The 23,380-nt window shown below is 46.1% G+C and overlaps 1 protein-coding gene across 1 annotated transcript; it reads left to right on the top strand.

The window, feature by feature from the left end:
- The first annotated feature begins 6,953 nt into the window (after positions 1–6,953).
- On the top strand, positions 6,954–22,895 carry LOC103189201 (semaphorin-7A-like). Its single transcript, XM_042343146.1, is given in 14 exon segments — positions 6,954–7,070; positions 8,841–8,971; positions 9,507–9,557; positions 12,704–12,802; positions 14,046–14,151; positions 14,444–14,551; positions 16,158–16,286; positions 16,697–16,874; positions 17,028–17,136; positions 18,827–19,022; positions 20,281–20,396; positions 20,516–20,673; positions 21,477–21,532; positions 22,250–22,895. Coding segments are annotated over 14 exon segments (1,818 nt in total). The 5' UTR covers positions 6,954–6,985; the 3' UTR covers positions 22,546–22,895.
- Positions 22,896–23,380: the final 485 nt, after the last annotated feature.

Here is a 23,380-nt window from a genome sequence, read left to right as displayed (position 1 = left end):
TGCATTGACCCCCTCAACCTCCTGGCCTCTCTCTCCACTCACCGAGGCAGTGTGCACATTGCATTCCAACAATCTATCTCTGGAACTTCCATGTGCAGGTGGGATGCATGAAATTCTCAGCTTGATATTCTTAAGCACGGTGATGGATTTCCACACGTGTCAGACATCCGGCTGACCAAAAAAAGTTGTCAAACTTGCAACAAAATGCAACGATTATTTATGACTTTCACTCTGTCTATTGTGTTGTCTTTATGACTGTCTCTTGATCTCTGTCTCTCTCTCTGATGATCGCTCACTCTCATTGTGGATTCTTTGTCTCTTTCTGACTGTTTAATCTCTGTTTCTCTGTCTCTTTCTCTGTCTAATCTCTGTGTCTCTTTCACTTTCTATTACTCTCTGACTGAATCTTGACACTGCACAAACATATCCTTGCATATCCTTATAATCCTTGCATTTGATATAGCACCTTATTACGTTTTTGACACGTCTCAATGCGCTTCAGAGTTCACCTTTGTGCTACCACAGCTCGGGTGCAATTTCAGGGCTATCAAGACTTTGAGCGAATCGCACTCTGAGACGTCTCAAAGATGTGATAAGGTGCTATATCAAATGCAAGGATTATTATTATTATTTAAATCCTCCTGATGTGAAAGTCGCTGTTTGAATGTAAATTTGCATTGGATTGTACTGGCAACAAATAAGTCCAATTGCAAGCAATAGGTGGGCACATCAACAACTTGTATTTATATGGACAGAGAGTCCAGAGTGAGGCGAGGCCAGAGTGAGAAGGAATTGGGTGAGAGTGGGAATTGCTGTGGGAACTGCTATTGTAAGTATTCAAGTGCTGTGCTACTAAAAACTGTTAAAACTACTGATGCCATTGGTAGATTGGTAAACTGTCTAATTATTGGTAGATTGGTAAACTGATCTAATTATCTAGATCAGTGTGCCGAGGAGCCAACCAGGGAACAGGCCATATTAGACCTTCTTTTGTGTAATGAAGCAGAGCTGATCAGCTAAGTGATCCTCTCGGGCAAAATGTGATCATAATATGATGGAATTTAGCATTAAGTTAGAGAGAATAGTTAAGTCCGAAGCAAAGGTCTTAAATTTAAGTAGAGCCAACTTTGCTGGCATGAGATAGCTAAAATAAATTGGGAAATTAGACTTATGGATTTGACAGTAGACCAGCAATGGCAGACGTTTAAGGAGATAGTGCGTTAAACGCACCTGGGTCAAATCTGGCCTAACGGTCCACCGACAAATCTGGCTGGACGTCCTCAAAATCTATCGCTCCACTCTAGCCTCGGCCAAGACGTCCTTCTAGTCCAGGATAATCCTGGAGGCGAAGGACAACCCCAGGCCACTGTTCTCTACCACATCCCAACTCCTCCGTCCCCCCCGCCACCCCGCGCAGGTCGTCTCCTCCAACCTTCACTGCGAGGAGATGCTGGATTTCCTGGAATCCAAAATCAAGGGAATTCGCTCCGCGGTCACTTCCCCTCCAACATCCACCCACCCCCACCCCCTCCCTCCCACACTCCGACTACCCATCCTCCCCTACACACTTTCGTACCCGTTTCCCCACGCTCTGTCACCAAACTCATCCTATCCCAGAAACCCACCACCTGCTCCCTTGACCCCATCCCCACTCCACTCCTTATCTCCCAGCTCCACCTCCTTGCCCCACATATCACAGACATCGTCAACCTGTCCCTCTCCTCTGGCTCTGTTCCCATTCCCTTAAAAACTGCCACCATCACGCCCACCTTGAAAAAACCCTCCCTTGATGCGTCGCAGCTATCAAGCTACCGGCCCATCTCCAACCTCCCCTTCCTGTCCAAGGTCCTGGAACGAGTTGTCGCCTCCCAGCTGCGCTCTTTCCTCTCCACCCATTCATTATTCGAACCCCTTCAGTCGGGTTTCCGTGCTGCCCATAGCACAGAAACTGCCCTGGTCAAGGTCACCAATGACATCCTGACCATCTGTGACCAGGGCTCCCTCTGCCTCCTCGTCCTCCTCGACCTATCGGCAGCATTCGATACGGTCGACCACGCTATCCTACTCCACCGCTTGTCCTCCCACCTCAACCTTCAAGGCCCTGTCCTTGAGTGGTTTAGGTCGTACCTCTCCCACCGTCTTCACTTTGTCTCCACGAATGGTTTTTCTTCCGGCCCCCGCACTGCCTCGTGCGGTGTCCCTCAGGGCTCTGTCCTCGGTCCCCTCCTCTTCACCCTCTATATGCCTCCCCTGTGGTGACCTCATCCGCAGACATGGGGTTAACTTCCACATGTATGCGGATGACACCCAACTCTACCTTTCCTCCTCTACCCTCAACTCCACGACCCCCGATGTCCTGACAGCTGTCTGTCCGACATCGAGTCCTGGACGAGAGATAACTTTCTCCGCTCAACGTACGAAAAACTGAAGCCCTCCTGATTGGCTCACGTCAGCGCCTCCGCACCTCAGGTGCTGACAGCATCAGCATCCAAGGCCGCACTCTCCACCTCTCAAAGCCATCAGGAACCTCGGGTTCTGTTCGACCCTGAGCTGTCCTTTCTCCCTCATATCCGCACCACAACTGGCACCGCCTTCCATCACCTCCGGAACATCGCCAGACTACGGCACTACCTCACCCCTCACGCGGCTGAAACTTTGGTCCACGCCTTTATCACCTCAAGGCTGGACTATGGGAACTCTCTCCTCGCCGGCCTTCCCGGCCCTCCCTCCACACTGCAGGTCATTCAGAACTCTGCAGCTCGTGTACTGTCCCGCACCAGACACCGCGACCACATCACTCCCACCCTCGCTCGCCTCCACTGGCTCCCCATCCCCCAGAGGATCGAATTCAAGATCCTCATCCTCACCTACATGGCCATTCACGGCCTCGCTCCCTCCTACCTCATTGACCTACTATCCCCCTACCTACCCGCCCGCACCCTCCGTTTTTCTGGCTCCGGTCTGCTCCACATCCCCCGCCCCAACCCCTACCATCGGTGGCCGGGCCTTCAGCCTCTCAGCCCTGAGGCTCTGGAACTCTATCCCCCAGTGCCTTCGCCGCTTCCTCCCTTTCCTCCTTCAAGGCCGGTCTCAAGACCTTTCTCTTTGACCTTCAGCCTTCAGCTCCCCTCTCGACTCTCTACCCCCTCCTCGGTCCCTCCCTTCCCTCCCCTCACCCTGACCATTTCCCCCCATTGCTCGGGTCCTGACCCAACTGTACAGCGCCTTGGGACGTCCTCCCGACGTGAAAGGCGCTCAATAAATGGAATCTTGTTGTTGTTGTTAGTGTTCAGAGGGACTTGTGCACCAGTCTCAAAAGGTTAGTTTTCAGGTGCAGCAGCAACTAAGAAGGCGAACGGCATGTTGGCGTTCATTGTAAAAGGTTTAGAGTACAGCAGTAGGGAAGTCTTGCTGCAACTGTATAGGGCTTTGGTGAGACCGCACCGAGAGTATTGTGTGCAGTTTTGGTTCTTATTTAAAAAAGGACATACTTGCGCTCGAGGGGGTGCAGCGTAGATTCACTCGGTTAGTTCCTGGGATGAGGGGACTGACCTATGAGGATATTTGTAGGGGAACGCAGAAGCCAATTTGTGTACAGCAATGTTCCACAAACATCCATTAAGTAGCCATTTTAAGCTCCCCTAGACGCCCACAAATATACAGTTCATTCACTTTACAGTATATTCTGTGAAGCTCTTTATGACACTATCGAATGCGAGGAATATTATTATTATCCTGTGTGAAGTGCGGTATGTAAATTCATGTTGTTGTTGAAGTGAATGACCAATTTTATCTGGGGATTGTTGACGAAACATCTTCCCTTTTTCAAACCGTGCCATTTGATCTCGAAGTGCTGACAAGGAATACAACAGAATCATTAATGAATCGGTGCGGCTGTTGCTAGCTGGGACTAGTGAAGCGCGTCACCAGTAAGAGGAGAGTTTCAAAATAGAACACAGAGCACGTCTCTGATTCTCTGATCGTTCTGGTGAGGTGATGTGTGAGGAGCGGTTTCAAGGGTGAAATGACATCTCAGGGCTCAGATGATGGTAATCTGCATGAGTGGCTCAATGCCGCCAGTGGCTCAGTTCCGGGCTGGAACAATTTGTGCTGGAATAATTCTCGAGCAACGTTCACTTAATCAGCTCGAAATACAACAACTGGCAGCACCAGTCCATCCATTCATTAACTAAGTCCCTGTGCAGTAAACTATTGACTACAAAACATTGCTAACCGACCGCACCTCAACGAATGGTGTGCAAGTTACATTAGGTTCCCTGCGGGTCTCCAGACAGCCTGGCACTTTGCTGTGAACTTGTGAACCATTACAACAACAAAATGACATTTACAGAGCGCCTTTCACATCGGAAGGACATCCCAAAGCACTGAACAGTCAGGTGTCGGGGCCTGAGCATGGGGGAGGGGTGGTGTAGGGGTGAGGGAAGACAGAGAGGTGGGAGGGCGACCAAAGGCACGGTTGAAGAGAAGGGTCTTGAGACCAGCCTTGAAGGAGGCGAGGGAGGAAGCGAGGCAAAGGGACCGTGGGATGGAGTTCCAGAGTGTGGGGGCAGAGAGGCTGAAAGTCCAGCCACCGATGATAGGGCAGGTTGGGCGGGAGACATGGAGCAGGAGCCCGCTGAACGGAGGGAGCGGACAGGTTGGTAGGGAGTCAGCAGGTCAGAGAGGTAGGAGGGGGCAAGGCCATGGATGGCCTTAAAGGTGAGGACGAGGATCTTGAACTCCATCCTCTGGGGGATGGGGAGACAGTGGAATCGCCCAGCTCCCCTAGCTCGGGTACCAAACCAGTACTGTGAAGTGCCCCGAGACATCCTCCCGATATGAAAGCCACTTTCACCAACCTGTCTGCTCCCTCAAAGAGAAATAAAAGAAAAACAACAAATGACATTTGTAAAGCGCCTTTCACGTCGGGAGGATGTCGCAAGGGCTGGACAGTCGGGGATTTGGACCTGAGCAGAGGTTTGGGTCCAGGGGGAGTGGAGGACAGGAAGAGTAGGGGTAGGAGGGTGGCCGAATGCGTGGTCGAAGAAAAAAATCTCGAGACAGAGAGGCAAGGGAGGGAGCAAGACTAAGGCACTGTGGGATGGATTTCCAAAGGGCGGGGGCAGAAAATTTGAAGGCCTGACTGCTGATGGTGGGGTGGGCCAGGCGGGGGATGTGGAGCAGGCCAGAGCCTGCTGAATTGAGGGAGCAGACACGTTGATATGGGATTAGCAAGTCACAGAGGTAGGAAGGAGCAAGGCTGTGGAGGGCCTTGTAGGTGAGAACAAGGATTTTGAACTGTGGAGCACGGGGAGACAGACAAGGATGGGATGATAGGGTCGTGGAGCCTGGTGCGGGAGAGTTCTGGATGATCTGTATCTTGTGGAGGGAAGAGTTAGGAAGGCCGACAAGCATACGGTTGGTGTCGTCAAGCTTAGATGTAGTAAATGCATGCTTAGATATGAACGAAAGCTACAACTGATTGCTCCATGGAGATTTGAAGGCTGAAACAGAAGCTCTCATAATATGGGCACAAGACAAATCTATTTATAATAATAATATCTTAAAGAGAAAATTTGATCCAAAATGCAGAATATGTCATCAAGCACGAAAAACAGTGGACCACATATTGTCCTTATGTCCAGCCTTAGTACAATCAGAATATCTGATTAAACGTAAAAAACATAGCTAAAAATATTCACTGGACAGTTTGTAAACACTAATAATGATGTAAAGATCAACTGGCGTGAACTTCAACCAGTAAAAATGACTTTGAGAAACAACATCGCAATAATCTGGGATTCACAAGTACATACATATATTGTACACAAGGACAATCAGCTGTAACGGATAAGATATTATCATAAAGATTCAAATACTGTAGATTGTACACTTAGTATTATTGATGTGACCGTCCCAAGTCATTACAATCTGAAAAATAAGGAACTGGAGAAAATCAGGAAATATATCAATCTACAAATTGAATGTGGACATATGTAACAAGCAATATGAGATAAATATAGTTCCTATAATCATCGGTGCAACTTGAAACTGTTAATGAGACTATTCAAAAATGGCTTGACAAGATACCTGGTGAGCAAAACATCAACCTCCTGCAAAACGTAGCTATTTTACGAAGCTCAAATATATTAAGAAAAGTAATATTTATTCATATATAACTTGGCAGTATTATTGATCTGGCTGACCCATCCCTGAACACCATTTAGAAATGACCTCTACAGAGTAGTAGTAATAATAATAATCTTCTCATTTGATATAGCAACTTTCACAATACGAGGATGTCTCAAAGTGTTTTCCAGGATTTTACTGTGAAGTGACTGTGTACTTGCAGGTGAACACTGCAGCCAATTTGCGCACAGCAATATCCCACAAGTAGCCATGGAGTGAGCAACAATTTTGATCTTTAACGTCCACCTGAACAGGCAGACGGGATCTCAGTTTAACATCTCATAAATAATAATAAATAATAATCCTTGCATTTGATAAAGCACATTATCTGGATGTCTCAAGGCGCTTCACAGAATATACTGCAAAGTGAATTGACTATATTTGTGGGCGAAACATGGCAGCCAATTGTGCGCAGCAGTGTCTCACAAACAGTCGGGGATGGGGGTGACCTTTTTATTGTTTTTTTTTCTTGAGAGATTACTATCAGGGTGTGGAGTAAGGTAACTTGCCCAAGGTTTCACCCTGCCGGGAATCAAACTTGGGTCTCTCACTTGCAAGGCGAGTGCTCTAACCACTGAACTACCTCATCCGAAGGATGTCACTTCTGACAATGCAGCATTCCCCCAGCATTGCATTGGAGTACCACTTTTGGACGATGTGACTCCAAGTCCAGTCGTAGGGCAAGAACCCCTATGTGTGTACGTGGACAGTGGATTACTAATTATAATCAGTGATGTGAGGCGCTGTGTCAGTGCCTACCTCACTGTGTCAGTGCCTGTCTGCTCACAGCTTCATCATGGCGATTTTCCTCTTCCTCCTTGTGATATTCTGGCAATGCAGAGCAGCCACTTCCTCAGCCCGGCTCAGGTGGGATCTCACAGGTAAAGAGGCTGCGATCCTGATTGTAACAACAACAAGGGTGGTGAGGACTGCATGCGAGTGTGAGTGTGTGTGTGAGATATAATGAGTGTGAGGGATATAGTGTATGTGAGTGTGTATGAGTTAGTGTGTGCGAGATGAGCATGAGATATAGAGATAGTGAGTGTGAGAGATGTGTGAGATACAGCTAGACTGTGACTGTATGAGTTAGTGAATGTGTGTGCAAAAAGTTTGAGAGCTAGTGTGCGTAAGTGTGAGAGCTAGCATGTGTGTGTGTTGGGGGTGCTGGAGTGTGAGTGTGCCCGGAACAGACAAGCAAAACAATTTCACGCTTTGATGTTGTGAATCTATCTTTAATTGGTGTCTTTCCTGTACCTCTGCAACTAGTGCAGCCTAACATGTCCGAGTTACACACTCTCTCTTTCTCTCTGCACTGCACCACTGACCCGGGCATCAACACAGTCTGAGTGCGTGTATGAGTTTGGGTGTGTACCTGTGTGTGTGTGTGTGTGACTGTGTTGTGGGGATGTAATTCTGTGAGTATGTGCACCTGTGTGTGCAACTGTGTGTGGCTGTGTACCTGTGAGTGTATATGTACCTGTGCGACTAAATACACCTGTGTGTGTGTGCTCGAGACTTTGTGTGTAAGAGACTGTGGGTGTGTATGTGTGAGATTGTGTGTGTGTATGTGTGTGAGACTGTGTGTGAGACCATGTGTATGGGACTATGTGTATGTGTGTGACTGTGTGTGTGTGAGTGTGTACCTAATATAGTAATCATAGTACAGTAATATAGTAATAATAGTACAGCAATATAATGCTAGTTCAGCAATATAATACTAATACAGTAATAAAGTAATACTAATCTAGAAATATAGCAACAATAATAAGGCAATCTAGTAATAATAATCTAGCAATATAGCAATAATAGTCTAGTAATCTAGTAATAATAATACAGTAATCATGTAGTCATATCATATAGTAATAATGTAGTAATAATATAGCAATCTAGTAATAATATAGTAATAATATACTATCATAGTAATGATGTAGTAATATAGTAATAATACAATAATAATCCTTGCATTTGATATAGAGCCTTATCACGTTGTTGAGATGTGCTTCACAGGATAGACTGTAAAGTGTAGTGACTCTGTGGGCGCAACGTTGCAGCCATTTTGCACCCAGCAGTATTACATTAACAGCCATGGATTGAGTGACCAGAATTAATATTATAATTATTCTTTCAGGATTTAGGGATTATTATATTATTTTTAAGCATTGGAGGAAGAGGGGAAGGAGGGAAGACTGATGCTGCCTTCCTTATCCTTCTCCTCCACATCCTTCCTTCCCTCCATCTACTCTCCAGGCCCCTCTCACCTCCCCACTTTTTTCCTTGCTCTCTCTCCCTCAAGCCCTCATTAACACTGTTGTCACTGTTTCTCTAACGATGAACCCCATCCCCAATGCCCCAGATTCTTATCAACCTCTCCTCCTCCCCGCTTCCCACCACTACTCTCTTTAGCCCCCTCCTCCATGCCAGTGGCCTGACCATGCGCTGCTGTCTCACTGTTTCCCACTTTGTCTCAAAATGCCCCCAACCCCATCCCCTGCCCTCCATTACTGTGGAGCCCTTTGGGACAACCTCCCAACGTGAAAAACGCTGTATCAATTGCAAGGATGATTATTATTATGATCTTATCCCAGGCTTGAATTAGTGTTCCCCTTTCACCCCTCGTGGTGATCGCTAATCAGCCGTGTTGCTTCTTACAGATCACAAACACAACCGGGTCAAATTTGGACATGAAGATTATGCTGTAACTCTTCATGAAGGAAATACCGTTTACATTGGTGGAACAAATGGCGTTTACAAGATCAACTTTAAAGATTCTTCGGTAATCAAGGTAATAATAATAAATAATAATCCTTGCATTTGATTGAGCTTTTCACGTCTTCGAGACATCTCAAAGCGCTTCACAGAATATACTACAAAGTGAATTGACTGTATATTTGTGAGCGAAACGCAGCAGCCAATTGTCCACAGCAGTGTCCCAGAAATAGCTATGGATTGAAGTGACCAATTTTATTATTTTTTTCTTGAGGGATTATTATTAGGGATTATTATTGTGTGTTAAGTGCTGTAACTGTGTATTAGTAGGCAAATGCTGCAGCAGGTGATTTGCGCACAATCATATCCCACAAACAGTCGTGATTTGAATGAACGATTTTATTTGGGGGATTGCCAGCCACAACAATGGGAGAAACTCCCTTCTCTTATTCAACAGTGTCAGCCTAGAGCCTAGACTATAAACTCAAATTTCTATTATGCATACATTTGCCTGAGCTACAGAAGAATAGTCAGATTTTGTATGGAAGTGAAATAGCTCAACAGCATCATTGTTGTCCAAGGATTATAATTGTTCTTTCTTTATCTTTCAGATTCCAGTGGTTGATCAAAAGGCCATTGATGATTGCAATAAACAACAACTGGTGAGTTACGACAATGAATTCTGCAGATTATTACAATATAACACAATAGAAAATTACATTTGTAAAGTGCGTTTCACGCTGGGTGAGTATCTCAAGGCGCTGGACAGTCAGGGATTTGGACCCGAGCTGGGGGTTGGGATCAGGTAGGATGGAGGGCAGTGAGGTAGGAGGATGGCTAAAGACTCGGTCGAAGCGGAGGGTTTTGATACACTCTTTGAAGGATGCAAGGGAGGGAGCGAGGCGAATGGAATGTGGGATCAAGTTCCTAGGGTGGGGACAGAAAGGCGGAAGGCCCATTAGCCAGGCTGGGACATGGAGCAGGCCAGAGCCTGCTGAGCGGAAGGAGCAGACAGATTGATATGGGGTCAGCACATTGCAGAGGTAGGGAGGGGCAAGGCCGTGGAGGGCCTTGAAGGCAAGGATGAGGATTTTGAACTTTGTCCTCTCTGGGATGGGGAGCCAGTGGAGTCGGGCGAGGGTGGGGATGATGGGGTCACAGAGCCTGGAGTGGAAGAGGACATGAGCTGCAGAGTTCTGGATGATCCACAACTTGTGGGGGGAAGGTTTGGAAGGCCGGTAAGCAGGGAGTTGGGGTAGTCGCGCCTATATAAGATGAATGCGTTGATGAGGATTTTGGCAGCCTGTGGGGTGAGGCAGTGGCAGAACCGGGTGATGTTGCGAAAGTGGGGGAAGGCAGAGAGGATCATGGCATGGATGTGGTGTAGAAAGGACTGTTGAGGGTCAGACAAGATGCCATGGTTCCACACTGGTTTAGTAAGGTGGAGTGTGCGTCTTTGGATGGTGATGCCGTCAGCACCTGAGATGTGGAAGCGCTGACTGGAGCCAATCAGGAGAGTCTCGATCTTGTTGACATTCAACTGTAGAAAGTTAGCTCTCATCCAGGAATTGATGCCTGATAGACATGTCAGGATAGCAGTGGTCCTAGAGTCGAGGGTGGAGGCAGAAAGATAGAGTTGGGTGACATCCGCATACATGTGGAAGTTGACTCCATGTCTCTGGATGATGTCGATATTGAAGTCGAGGGGACCATGGACAAAGCGCTGAGAAACACTGCACGAGACAGTTGACTCCACTTCTCTGGATGATGTAGATATTGAAGTTGAGGGGACCATGGACAAAGCGCTGAGAAACACTGCACGAGACAGTTCAGGGGCTAGAAGAGAAGCCATTTGGAGAGATGAAGTGGAGGCGGTGTGAGAGGTAGGATCTCGACCACTCAAGGACAGAACCATGAAGGTTGAGGTGAGAGAGAGGAAGTGGAGGAGGATAGAGTGGTCAACAGTATTGAAGGCAGTAGAGAGGTCAAGGAGGATGAGGAGCCAGAGGGAGCGCTGGTCACAAATGGACAAAATGTCATTCCACTTTGACCAAAGCTGTTTCTGTGCTGTGGACAGCATGGAAACCCAATTGGAGGGGTTTGTGTAGGGAGTGGCGGGAGAAGAAGGAGTGGACCAAGGACCTTGGAAAGGAAAGGGAGGCTGGAGATGGGGTGGTAGTTTGAGAGCAGGGATGGGTCCAGGGATTTTTTTTTAAGGATGGGAGTAATGACTGTTTTTCAAAAGGTGGAAATGGTGCCTGTATACTGGGAGAGGTTTATAATGTCTGGGAGTAGGTTGGCAAGGAGGTAGAGCTGAAAGGTAAGGAGAGGGGTAGGGATGGTGTCAAGGGAACTGGTGGTTGGTTTCATGTGGGTTATAATGGTGGTGAGAGACAAGGGAGAGACAGGTTCGAAGGTGTGGAGGGAGGGATGGGTAAGGGCCAGGGTGTGAGGGAGAGATAGGGAGGGGGTACTCTGTGCACAAGCTTTAATTTCAAATAAAATTTCAGAGGGCCTCTCTATAGATTGTATTTTACTGTTTTCATCAACTTTGGCTGGTCTTGAATTATTTGGGACCAATTTTGATCTGTTTTTATGCAAATCCTTGAGCTTGCTGCTTCTCAGCGTTGTTGCATTTGCTTTGTTACTTAACAAACCGCCTTCTATCATCTCTGCAAATGTTTTCTCCTCTTGCCCCCGTCCATTCACCTGTAGGGCATCATCCTTGGCCCTCTCCTTTTCCTTATCTACATTCTCTCTTTTGGTAATGTCATCCTCAGACATTAACTTCCACATGTTTTACTTCTTCCCATGAGGTTGTGATTCTAGGACTGCTGATGTTCTGTCAGCTTATCTGACAGTCATCAGGACATGGAAGAGCGCAAACTTCCTGCAGCTTCTTCTGCAGTTGAAGAAGGAAGCCATATTCCTTCAACGTCTTCTCTCCTGTGGCCCTGACCTCCTCAACCTCCCAGGGCTGTACCTCAGAGTTACCAAATTGCTGCGCAACCTAGGCATCAGGTTTGGCCAACAGTTGACTTTCTTCCCCACATCCGGTCCCTGACCAGAACCGCTTTCCTCCACTTCTGCCACATTGCCCACCTCTGACTACCTTACCACAGATGCAGCCAAAACACTTATCCATGCTTTTGTCAAATGCTGCCTCGAGTACTCTCCCATCGCTGGTTTCCAGGCCCCACTGACTCCTTACCATCGAAAGGATTGATTTGAACATCCTCACACTCATCTTCAAATTCCTTCATGCTCTGCCACCTCCCCACATCTCCAACCTGCTTACCCCTATTGCCTCTGCTTGACTGGCTCCGCCCTTCTGCTTTTCCCTCATACACTCCGTTCCATCATCAGTGGCCCCGCTTTCAGCCACTATGCCCTGAAACACTGCAACACTCTCTCTTAATCCCTCAGACGTGCCCTCCTTCCCCATCTTCAGGTCATTCCTGAAGACCTTCCTCTTCGACCATGCCTACGGTCATCTCCCTCCCCCCCTCCAGTCTGCTATGTTATTGTTGTTGTTGAGATAAATTCAGTGGTTTGGGATGTCCTCCTGACGTGAAAGACACTATACAAATGTAATTTGTTGTGGTTGTTGTTGTTGATTTGTATGTATGATATAATAATAATTCCTTATATATGAAAAGGCGCCTCTCGTGTTGTGAGGATGTCTCCAAGGACTTGATTTCCTGCGAAGTGTAGTGACTGCATTTTGTAGGCATAGGTATAAGTGTAAGCTGTTGTTTCTGTTCTGTTTAGCAGCTTAACATTGTTGACGGCATCTGTTTGTTTCCAGGAATACTGTCAAAATATAATCACCGTTTTACAAAGATTGGATGAAAATAATCTATTTGTGTGTGGCACCAATGCTCAGACACCCCAGTGCTGGTATCTTGTAAGTAGACGTTACAAAAATAGTAACATGCATTGAAAAATTATTATTTGTTATATTGCCATCAGCCTTAACGAGTAATATAAATATTAACCTTTGCATTTGATATAAATGTTCATATCAGGAAGACGTCTCAAAGCACTTCACAGGATTTACTGTAAAGTGTAGGGCCGTGTGGTTTGTGGGCAAACGGAGCAACCAGTTTATGCACAGCAATGTCTCCCAAACAGCCACAATGTGACTAATAATAATAATCCTTGCATTTGATGTAGCGTCTTATCACGTCTTCGAGCTGCCTCAAAGCGCTTCACAGAATATACTGTAAAGTGAATTGACTGTATATTTTGTGGGCGAAATATGGCACACAATTGTGCACAGCAGCGTCTCTCATCAGTCTTGGATTGATTTTTTTCAATGGAATTATTATCCCAGGAAAAACAATCCACCAATCGACTAACAACTGGGTTCCTACTTACTTCTAAGTAAACAGAGACATGTGGAGTAAGGAAACTTGCCCAATATTTTGCCCTGCCCGGGAATCAAAATGGAACGTGGATGGCATCCCTGCCGCTGTCTCAGGCGTGGGCCTCAGTGGGTGCGGCGGAGGGGGGTGGTGACATTGTCAGAGGTGCTGTCCTTTGGATGTTAAACTTAGGGTAGACAATAACGACTATGTGGCACTATTCAAAAACAGAAGGCAGTTCATCTCAATATCTGGCCAACAATCCTGAGTCATTCACTTCATGGCTGTTTGTGCGACATTGTTGCACCAAAAACGCGGAGGGACTCCCTATTACAGTAAAGGCTTTGAGACTTTATGCATAGTGAGAATATTAATCTCAGTGTTGTTTGTCATTGTGACTGATTTTTCCAAGGTTATTTTTTGCGCCCTGCCCCCGGAGATAGAAAGGGAAAAGGAAGTAAACCCAGCATCTCAATGGTCTCTTTGTGTAGCTCCTAGCAGCTGTCTACAAGGGGGTCACACACAGAATAATACTAAGTTACATTTGCATTGTGCTTTTCACATCAGGAGGCATCCAGGATGATGGAGAGGGAGTTGTGGAGGAGAGTAATTGAGGAGGGTAGGTCATTTCAGGAGAAGATCCAGAGGTGCAGGAGTTGAACTTCAGATTCAAGATCTGATTTCAAAGCTACTCATTCACCCATAAAATGAGACTGAGCAATGAGCATCAGAAAATAAAACAAGTCGCCTTCCCGACACTAATCACTTGTTTCTGCTTATTAGGGGAACGATGGGAGCTTGAGTGTGGTTATCAATAAGTTTAATGTACCTCTCGGGAGAGGTGCTTCTGCGTTCACCTCTAAACAGAGAACCACTTCACTGCTTGTGGGTAAGTCTGGGTCCAATTCACATCTTGTTTCTGGGCAAAATTACTGTTCACATCCCAACTCCTCTATCAACCCCCTTCCCTCAGCTGGCTCTGGCCTCCTGCACGTCCCTCATCCCCTCCGTCCATCATCAGAGGCTTGTGCTCTGAAGACCTTCCTCTTTAACTGCGACTACACTCACCTCCCATTTCCCTACCCCCATCAGCTCAGCATCAAGCTCCTGCCACTCCCTAGAGGTAAAAACAACTTTGGTTGATGTTGAAATTGTAGCCTGATTCTTATGTTCCAATACAGACAAAAGACTCTATACAGCTACTCCTCTCTATAGCAATGGTGACGGAATCGTTTTTCAAGTATTTGAAGGCAAAATGCTGTTGAGGTCTGTGGACAAATGGATGAATGGTGAGAATGAAATGATAATAAATGTTTAGGGCTCTCTTTCTTTGCTTGGTTACTGACAGTTTGAGAATTGTGGCTCTCCTCAGTCGTCAGGGCTTTGTCTTGCAGGTTAACAACAATAACAACAAATTGCATTTGTACAGCGCCTGTCACATCAGGAGGATGTCACCAGGCGCTGGGACAGTCAGAACTTTGGGCCTGAGCCTAAGTTGAAGGTCAAAGAAGACTCTAAGGTTCTGGACTGGCTCTATGAGGTGCAGTGTGCATCCCTGGATGGTGATGTTGTGAGCACCTGAAGTGTGGAGGCGCTGACAAGAGCCAATCAGGAGAGCCTCGGTCTGGTAGAATGTTGACTCTCATTCAACAACAACAATAACAACAACAACAAGATTCCATTTATAAAGCGCCTTTCACGTCAGGAGGACGTCCCAAGGCGCTGTACAGTTGGGTCAGGACCCGAGCATTGGGGGGAAATGGTCAGGGGAGGGGAGGGAAGGGAGGGAGCGAGGAGGGGGTAGAGAGTCGAGAGGGGAGCTGAAGGCACGGTCAAAGAGAAAAGTCTTGAGACCGGTCTTGAAGGAGGAAAGGGAGGAGGCGGCGAAGGCACTGGGGGATAGAGTTCCAGAGCCTCGGGGCTGAGAGGCTGAAGGCCCGACCACCGATGGTAGGGGTTGGGGCGGGGGATGTGAAGCAGACTGGAGCCAGAGGAACGGAGGGTACGGGCAGGTAGGTAGGAGAGGTAGGAGGGTCGGAGAGGTAGGAGGGAACAAGGCCGTGAATGGCCTTGTAAGTGAGGGTGAGGATCTTGAATTCGAGACTTGATGTCTGATAAACATTTTATCAGGACAGCAGTGGTCCTGGAGTCGAGGATGGTGATAGATTTGGATGTCATCCGCATACATGCGGAAGTTGACCCCATGTCTGTAGATGATATTGCCAAGGGGCAGCATATGGATATTGAAGTGGAGAGGACCAAGGACTGAGCCCTGACAGATGCTGTACGAGATGGTGCAGGGCTGGAGGAAAGGCTATGTGTGGAAACAGACTGGAGACAATGGGAAATTTGATTATTTCCCACCTGGGCAAAACATAATTTGTCACTTAACGGGAGCTCAGTGGGAAGAAGCCCTTAACCCCACTAGCCTCTGCCTCCCACTTGTTCGGTGTCTGACCCATGTTTTGTAACATGCGTTGAGACATAAAAAGACACAGAGAGATACAGAGAGAGTGAGAGACATACACAGACATACAGAGAAAGACAGACTAAGACAGACAGTGAAAGAGAGATGTCAAGAGCCAGAGAGAGAGACGGACGGAGAGACAAAGTCAGTAAGAGACAGAGCAAGACAGGGAAGGGCTGGCACAGTGTGCTGTGTGCTGTTATACAAAGTCAGAGAAAAAGAGAAAGCAAGTTAGAGAGTGAGACAGAGAGAGATCACATCAGCGAGAACGACTGGCACAATGTGCTACTATGTGTATTTTGTTTGATATCCAATTATCTGCCCTGTTTCCATATCCACATTGGGCCAAGGGTAGTTGCTTGGTCATTGGGCTCTCTGCCGTCTGGGTCACTCTTCAGTAACTTGTGATCTTGTCTCCTCTTGTTTAGAGCCCATCTTCACCAATATGGCGCCACTGGATGATCTGATTTTCATGTTCTTCCAGGAGAAACGTTTGGGAGCAAAGAACCTGGAGGTTGACCCCTGGATATCCCGGATTGCACGAGTGTGCAAGGTGTGTAAGGCCGGCATTGAACCATTGACATTTACAGCTCAGACCATGGTGCCTGCGATGTCTCTCTGAGACATCTGTTTCGCTTGTCGTTTCTGATGGTAGAGACCACAAGATGATGTGATGATGTGATCAAGCCGCTTTTTAAATGAGTCCCAGCGTCCTGGCCTCAACCACCCTTCCCGACAACCCCGATACAATCATTACTGCACTCTGAGTAAATAAGTACTTGATCATCTTGCAATTGCCCTCTGCAGACCTGAACCTGTGTCCTCTTGTTCTGCTGTCCCAGTGCAGCAGAATTAACTGTTTTGGGCAGTGACGCACACTGACACCAATTTAATGTGAATGAGGTCTATCAGATGGCAACTATTATTGTTCTGTATTGCTATTACAGTCTGATCTCTTTACTCATAGGCTGACAAAGGGGTCCCGAATCTGACTTGTTCAATAAATGGACGACCTTTCTGAAGGCAAGGCTGGTGTGCAGTCTGCCCTCCCAGAACCTGCATTTCAACCGGGTGGAAGACGTTTTCATTGATAAATCTAGTACGTCCAGCGAGACCCGAGTCTATGGTATATTTTCCAACAGTTGGTGAGTACACCAGAGCTGCATGATTCAAGAACTGCGTGATGATAGGGGGGTGTTCTGGTGGTGGCCAAAGGGCCTTCTTCATCCAAACTAATCGTGAGAAATTCAATTCATTGTATGTTTCCAAACAAATTATTTTATTTTCTCTTTTTTCAGGAATTCAACAGCGGTCTGTGTGTACTCCATGGGAGATATTTTAAACGTGTTTAAGAATTCCAATTTCAAGGGTTTCACTGACAAAATTCCCGATCCCAGGCCTGGCACGGTAAGGAGTGACACAAATCTAGTTGTTCACAACACACAAATTTAGTATTCACTGATTTGTTTGGAAGTGAATGACAAGCTTCTGCTGCAATAGTAATCCTTACATTTGATGTAACGCCTTGTCACATCTTTGAGACGTCTCAAAGTGCTTCACAGAATATACTGTAAAGGGTATGTTTATTTTGTGGGTGAAATGTTTCGCCAATTGTGCACAGCAGCGTCCCACGAACAGTCATGGATTGAGTGACCAAATTATTATTATTTTTTTGAATGCCCAAAAAGTGATCCGTCAATTGACTAACAACTTGGTTCCTACTTACTGCTGAGTAAACAGAGGCGTGTGGAGTATGGAAACTTGCCTAAGGTTTCACCCTGCCCGGAAACTGAACTTGGGTCCCCTCACTTGCAAAGCGAGCGTGCTAACCACCACGTTACATGCCCTGGTCTGTCCAGGGTAACAGAGCTCAAAGTGTCCTGTAACCTGTAACTATAGACCAGAGGGACAGTTCAGTTACTATTGACCTGGATGAACCTGAGCATCAGTGCATGAAAGGTGCACAATCATGACTTGTGAAGCCGCCTTCGATGTGATGTTGAGGGAAAATCAGTGTCAAGGATGTTTATGGTTTTGGCGAGAGCCATTGGGGTTTAATGACTTATTTTCAACCCGAAATGTTTACAGTCCTTCTCATTCCAACCCCCTTATTTGTATGACCCTGAGTATAACAGAGACATTGATGTGGAGGATAACCCGTTGACTGTTTTTACTTAAAAATACTTCTTGTTTTGTGTTTGCATGTGATGCCAAAGAGAGAGAGAGGGGGGAGGGCAGCAAATGATCAGTTCCTGAAAGCAACATCTGTTTAAAGCTTTACAAACGTTAGGATTCTCTTAATCTTCACTGGGCAGTCTTTAAATAGGATTTATCAAAGAGGCATTTGTCATCAGAACATCTAAAACTTTCCAAATGTTCAAAAGTGCAACTTCTTTGAGGGAGGTGTTTCCTGTGTAGATGCTGTGATGGGAAGGAGGGTCAGTGTTGCGAAGGGAATAGATTAGATCTTCATCCAAACCGATCTTGTAAAAGAATATTGGAGAGAAAGCCAGCAGAAGGCCTTCTAATTGATTGTTGCACTGGCAGAGTCCTGGAGAGATGGTGTCCTATATGTCTCTGGGCCAGGAGAACATGGTCGCTGGTAGAAATTCCAACCCAGATCTAGATTGATTTTATTTCCTTAGCATTTCAAAATGTCCAGAATTTGGCAAATTCTTGAATCTATCTTTGTTTTGAAGTCAGGTTTCATTTAAGAAACTGCAGAAACGCGGACTCCATTTGCTAAAATTCTGGATGTTCTAAACAGGTAATAATAATAATCCTTGTGTTTGATATAGCGCTTTCTCATGTGTTTGAGACATCTCAAAGCGCTTCATAGAATGTACTGTAAAATGAATTGACTGTATATTTTTGGGCGAAATGCGGCAGCCAATTGCACACAGCAGCGTCCCACAAACAGTCATGGTTTGAATGACTAAATTGTTATTATGATTCCTAAGAAACTAAAATGAATTTGGACACTGGGGGTGGGTGGGGAGGAATGGGGCATTGAGATTCTCTCCCAAAGGTGATAAAGTCAGAGACAACTTGTAGCACAAATAAAGATTAAATCTCCTGTTTTGCACAAATATTGCAGTGCGTTGCTGACAGTAAGAGCATACCATATGAGAGCTTGATCTTCATAAGTAGACACCCTGAGATGGAGCAGCCGATCGACCCCATCGGAGGAAAACCAATCATCAGCAGCAAACAGCACTACTTCAAGAAAATAGTGGTGGACAGAATTGTTGGGAAAGCTGGCCTGATCTCCCATGTTCTCTACCTGGCTACAGGTAGGTCATGGCAGGCTCTCGTTTGGCTAAATAGTCTTCCTGACACATTAATGGGTCCTCAAGCCTTGCCTCTCGCCATCCTGGGCCAGTATAATTTTGAGATTAGGTCAGGCAGGGGAGAGAGTGCACAATTTCTTCCAAACACAGACCCACGCCAGGACTTGAGCTCACATTGTCTGAACTGCCACTCTAATGCAGTGCTGGGTGTATTATATTGTCAGAGTTGCTGTCGTTTGGAATTCTGCTGGATAGTGGTTAGAGCATTTGCCTTGCAAGCGAGAGGATCTGGGTTCGATTTCAAGGCAGTGCGAAAATTTAGATAAGTTTCTTTACTCCACACGTCTCTGTTTACCTAGCAGCAAGTAGGAACCCGGTTGCTCGTCAGTTGGTGGATTGCTTTCCGGGTGTAACAATCCCTTTTAAAAAAAAATTGATCACTCACTCCAAGGTTGTTTGTGGGACGCTGCTGTGCGCAATTGGCTGCTGCATTTTCCCACAAAATATACAGCAGCAGACATTTTGCCAATATGATTAGAAGGGAGTTTTCACTATGTATGTCTGCCTGGGGCATGACAGATACACATTCCAAACGAGAAGGGAGTTGTTCCCAGATAAAAATAATTGGTCGCTCACTTCATAGCTTTGTGACATTGCTGTGTGCAACTGACTGCCACATTCTCCCACAATATACAATCAATCCAATTTACAATGTATTCTGTGAAGCGCTTTGAGATCTCTCAACGGGATAAGGCTCGATATCAAATGCAAGGATTATTATTATTTTCATGTATATGTGGAAATTTCATTATTTGGTTTGGAGATTCTTAAGCATGGCAATGCTTTTTATTGGATATGTCAGACACCCAGCTGGACAAAAATATAGAACATTTATTGCATTGTACTGCAACAGATTGGCTGTGAATACACAAGCGGAGAAATTTATCGAGGGCTAGGTTTTATAATAAGAAAGCTTTCCTTTGAAACAGCGCCTTTCATGCCATGAGAACATATTAATCTAACTGCTCCATTATTAAATCCATCTCCCTCCCACCTCAGGCTCCCACTTGGTCTCTGAAATATGCCTTGAGATGGATGTGCAAGCTGTTTTTGTGTTTGGAGGTCACCTTGGGATATATGTTACCTACAAAACCAGTCACACCAGTTCAGTAATTACTGTCAACTTGCAAAACGCTACAAGAATGCAAACGCTTTCTTTGCTAAGACTGCTGTAACATCACCGCTTGTTTGATCTCTGCAGAGAACGGAAAAATCCAGAAAGTGGCGGAAATAAATAAATCGACCTTCGTTATATCAGAAATCAAAGTTCTGAGCAAACCGGGGCCGATCTTATCCATGTTCCTCGATTCACAAACAGTAAGTGGCGAACGTGCCCAGAATCATCCATCTGGTAATAAATACCCCAACCATCATCATATTTACCCTCTCAGCACTGAGGAACAGCACTGACCTTGTGCCTTTTCCGTTCTTTCTAGAAACATCTGTACATCAACTCTGCGGAGGAGCTAGTCCGGTTTCCGATGCCGCAGTGTTTCCGTCACACAAACACCTGTGAAAATTGTGTCATGGCCCGAGACCCTGACTGTGGGTGGAACTCAATCAGAAAGCAATGTGAAACTTTCAATCCGAAGGGGTAAGTGATAACCTTGTGATTGTCAGCGCTGATTTCTAATCTTTTCAGCGGTCAGCCCGGCTCAGCTGGTTACACTCCCGCTTCTGGGTCAGCAGGTTGTGGGTTTATACCCCATGTTAGAGGCTTTGAGCTCACAGGCTAGGTTGATGCTCAGTACTGCTCTGGGGTGGTGAATGCTGTATTGTTGGAGAAGTCGTCCTTCAGGTGAGACGTTAATGCTACAGAATGATTACAAATTACTGAATTCAGTCTTAACTTTTGTAGTCAGTTTTCTATAGGTTTTATGGAAGGTTGTAATAAACAATCTGGAGATAGCACAGTTAAGGAAACTATTGGTTAATATATTAGAGCCCAGATAGGATCCATTCCCCGCATGTGATGACAGGTTTAACTGAACATGTGCAGCCAGCTCTCTCCCTGTGAGCCGCCCATTTCAGGTATGAAAAGTACAAATGGCTGACTTTTGGATCACCACCATCACTTCCTGTGGTGTGCAAAGCAGGACGTGATGTTGGTGGCGACCAGGAAGATGACCATGTTTTCGAGCAGGCCAGCACAGTGAATGGGGTGCACAGTGCCATTGTAAGAGACTACAGTGAAGGGCGTTGTAATGGGTCTGCGCTGTGTTTAAACAAAGCTGCTGTGCCTTGTGCCCTCTGTAAAGAAATGGCCAAGTTAGAAGTTCCAATGGGATGTGATTAGGAAGGCCAGCGTTCTGTTGACAAGTGACTGTGTGATGTGGGATGAATGTGTTCTTACTGCATAGCCTCATCCCAGACTTTAAACGTGAAATCCTTTTCCAGGGCCCTCATCCAAGATCTCCAACATGGGAATCACCAGAGATGCTATAATAGCGAAGGTAAAATGCTGTTTGAGACTCAGAAATTAGTTGCTGCGCGATTGTATATATTTGAGGGTGAGATTGAAAGAATGCAGAGCAAACATATTTCAAACAAGGAGTAAGGGATGTCCCCCCACCTTCTGGAACTTTATCCCACCTCGCCCCTCCCTTGCCTCCTTCAAGGCTCGTCTCAAGACCCTCCTTTTTAACCGTTCCTCTGGCCGGAGGTAAACGGGGTCTCCTTGGAGCTGAAATGATGTGATTGGCAACAAAATGTCTGAATTGAGCCAACCCTCTTAGCGGTCCTAGCTCGACAAGCAGCGGAGAGCTTGCCATACAGTGTCATCATTCAATCCACGACTGTTTGTGAGACACTGCTGTGCGCAATTGGCTGCCGTGTTTCACCCAGAAAAAAATATACAGTCAATTCACTTTACAGTATATTCTGTGAAGCGCTTTGAGACATCTAGAAGATGTGAAAAGCGCTATATCAAATGCAAGGATTATTATTATATCAAATGCAAAGTTTATTATTATTATTATCAATGGCATGGCTTTTTAGCTAGTCAGACTCCAGCAGTTACCCCAACGCACACTCTGGAGTTGCCAAGTCTTGGCTCTTGCCAACCTGTGCCTAATACTTTCTGGAATTAGATAAGCAGGTGGGCCCCTCCAGGGAGAGAGAGAGAGTGCACATTCGATTCCAACAATCTATTTCTCGGATTTCCATGATAGGTGGGATCAATGAGCCTGTATTGGGGAAGGAGACACGGCAAATCAACATTTCCCCGGATACCAAGCCACCGCCCATGTACCTGCCGTGCCGGAAGTATTCCTATCACGCCGAGTATTCATGGAAACACAAAGACCAGATGCTGCCCTGCTCCTCCACTCGTGATGATTGTCTTCTCCTCATCGAGAGGTTTTCTGAGCCTGATTATGGCTTGTACGAGTGTATTTCAAGGGAAAATGGAATGGAGCAGGTTCTGGCTTCCTATTTAATTCAGGGAACCAGCAAACCATCGCAGTAGTCATCCAAGTTAACCCAGTACAGACCTTTCATTTTGTTGATGTAGGGTGTAAGAATCATTGGAAGATGTGATTAACCACATTATCGAATATAATTAGCATTGGTTATTTACAGATGAGGTTTGTGAGGAAAGATAAGGGTGATTTGGTAAATGCGATAGAGTAAACAAGTCCAGACAAGCTGGAAGTGTTGTCAGAGATGGAGTTAGGGCAGAAGTGCCCGAGGCAGCTTGTGTCAGGAACGTGCAGTGAGGATGGTTCAGCTCCTCGCCTCCCAATGGGTTCTTTGGGGTTAAGTGTGTAGAGGTTTAACTCACTCGTATGACTTACATTCACTGTCTTAATAAAATCATCAGGTAAATCTACTCTTGGGTCCTGAACCTCTATTTAGAATGAAGTAAGTGAAAGATTGTGCTTCCCAACACAGGAGCAGTCTCGCTCTGGGTCCACCTTTGCTTATAGCTGTGCTGCTGCTGCTGCACTGAAGTCAGAGACTTCACACCAGCCACAAAAAGGCCATTCAGCCTGCTGCCAGCCTCAGGGTCTCTGTGTCACACGCTGTTCTGTCCCTATATGTTTGCAATGTTGGAGGTGCCGTCCTTTGGATGAGAGGTTGTCTGCCTGTTCAGGCGAATGTTAAAGATCCCACCGCACTACTCGAAAAGATAAGAGAGTTTCTCCTGGTGCCCCGACCNAAAAAAACTACACAGGATTCTATTGTAAAGTGCAGCAACTGTGTAACTTGTAGGCAAACGTAGCGGCCGATTTGTGCACACCAATGGTCCACAACCATGAAGTGAAGGACCAATTTTATGTGGGGTATTGATTATTAGCCAG

This window comes from Callorhinchus milii, unplaced genomic scaffold, assembly GCF_018977255.1.
Source record: "Callorhinchus milii isolate IMCB2004 unplaced genomic scaffold, IMCB_Cmil_1.0 Scaffold22, whole genome shotgun sequence".
NCBI lineage: Eukaryota > Metazoa > Chordata > Chondrichthyes > Chimaeriformes > Callorhinchidae > Callorhinchus > Callorhinchus milii.
This window is presented reverse-complemented; position numbering and strand designations above follow the sequence as displayed.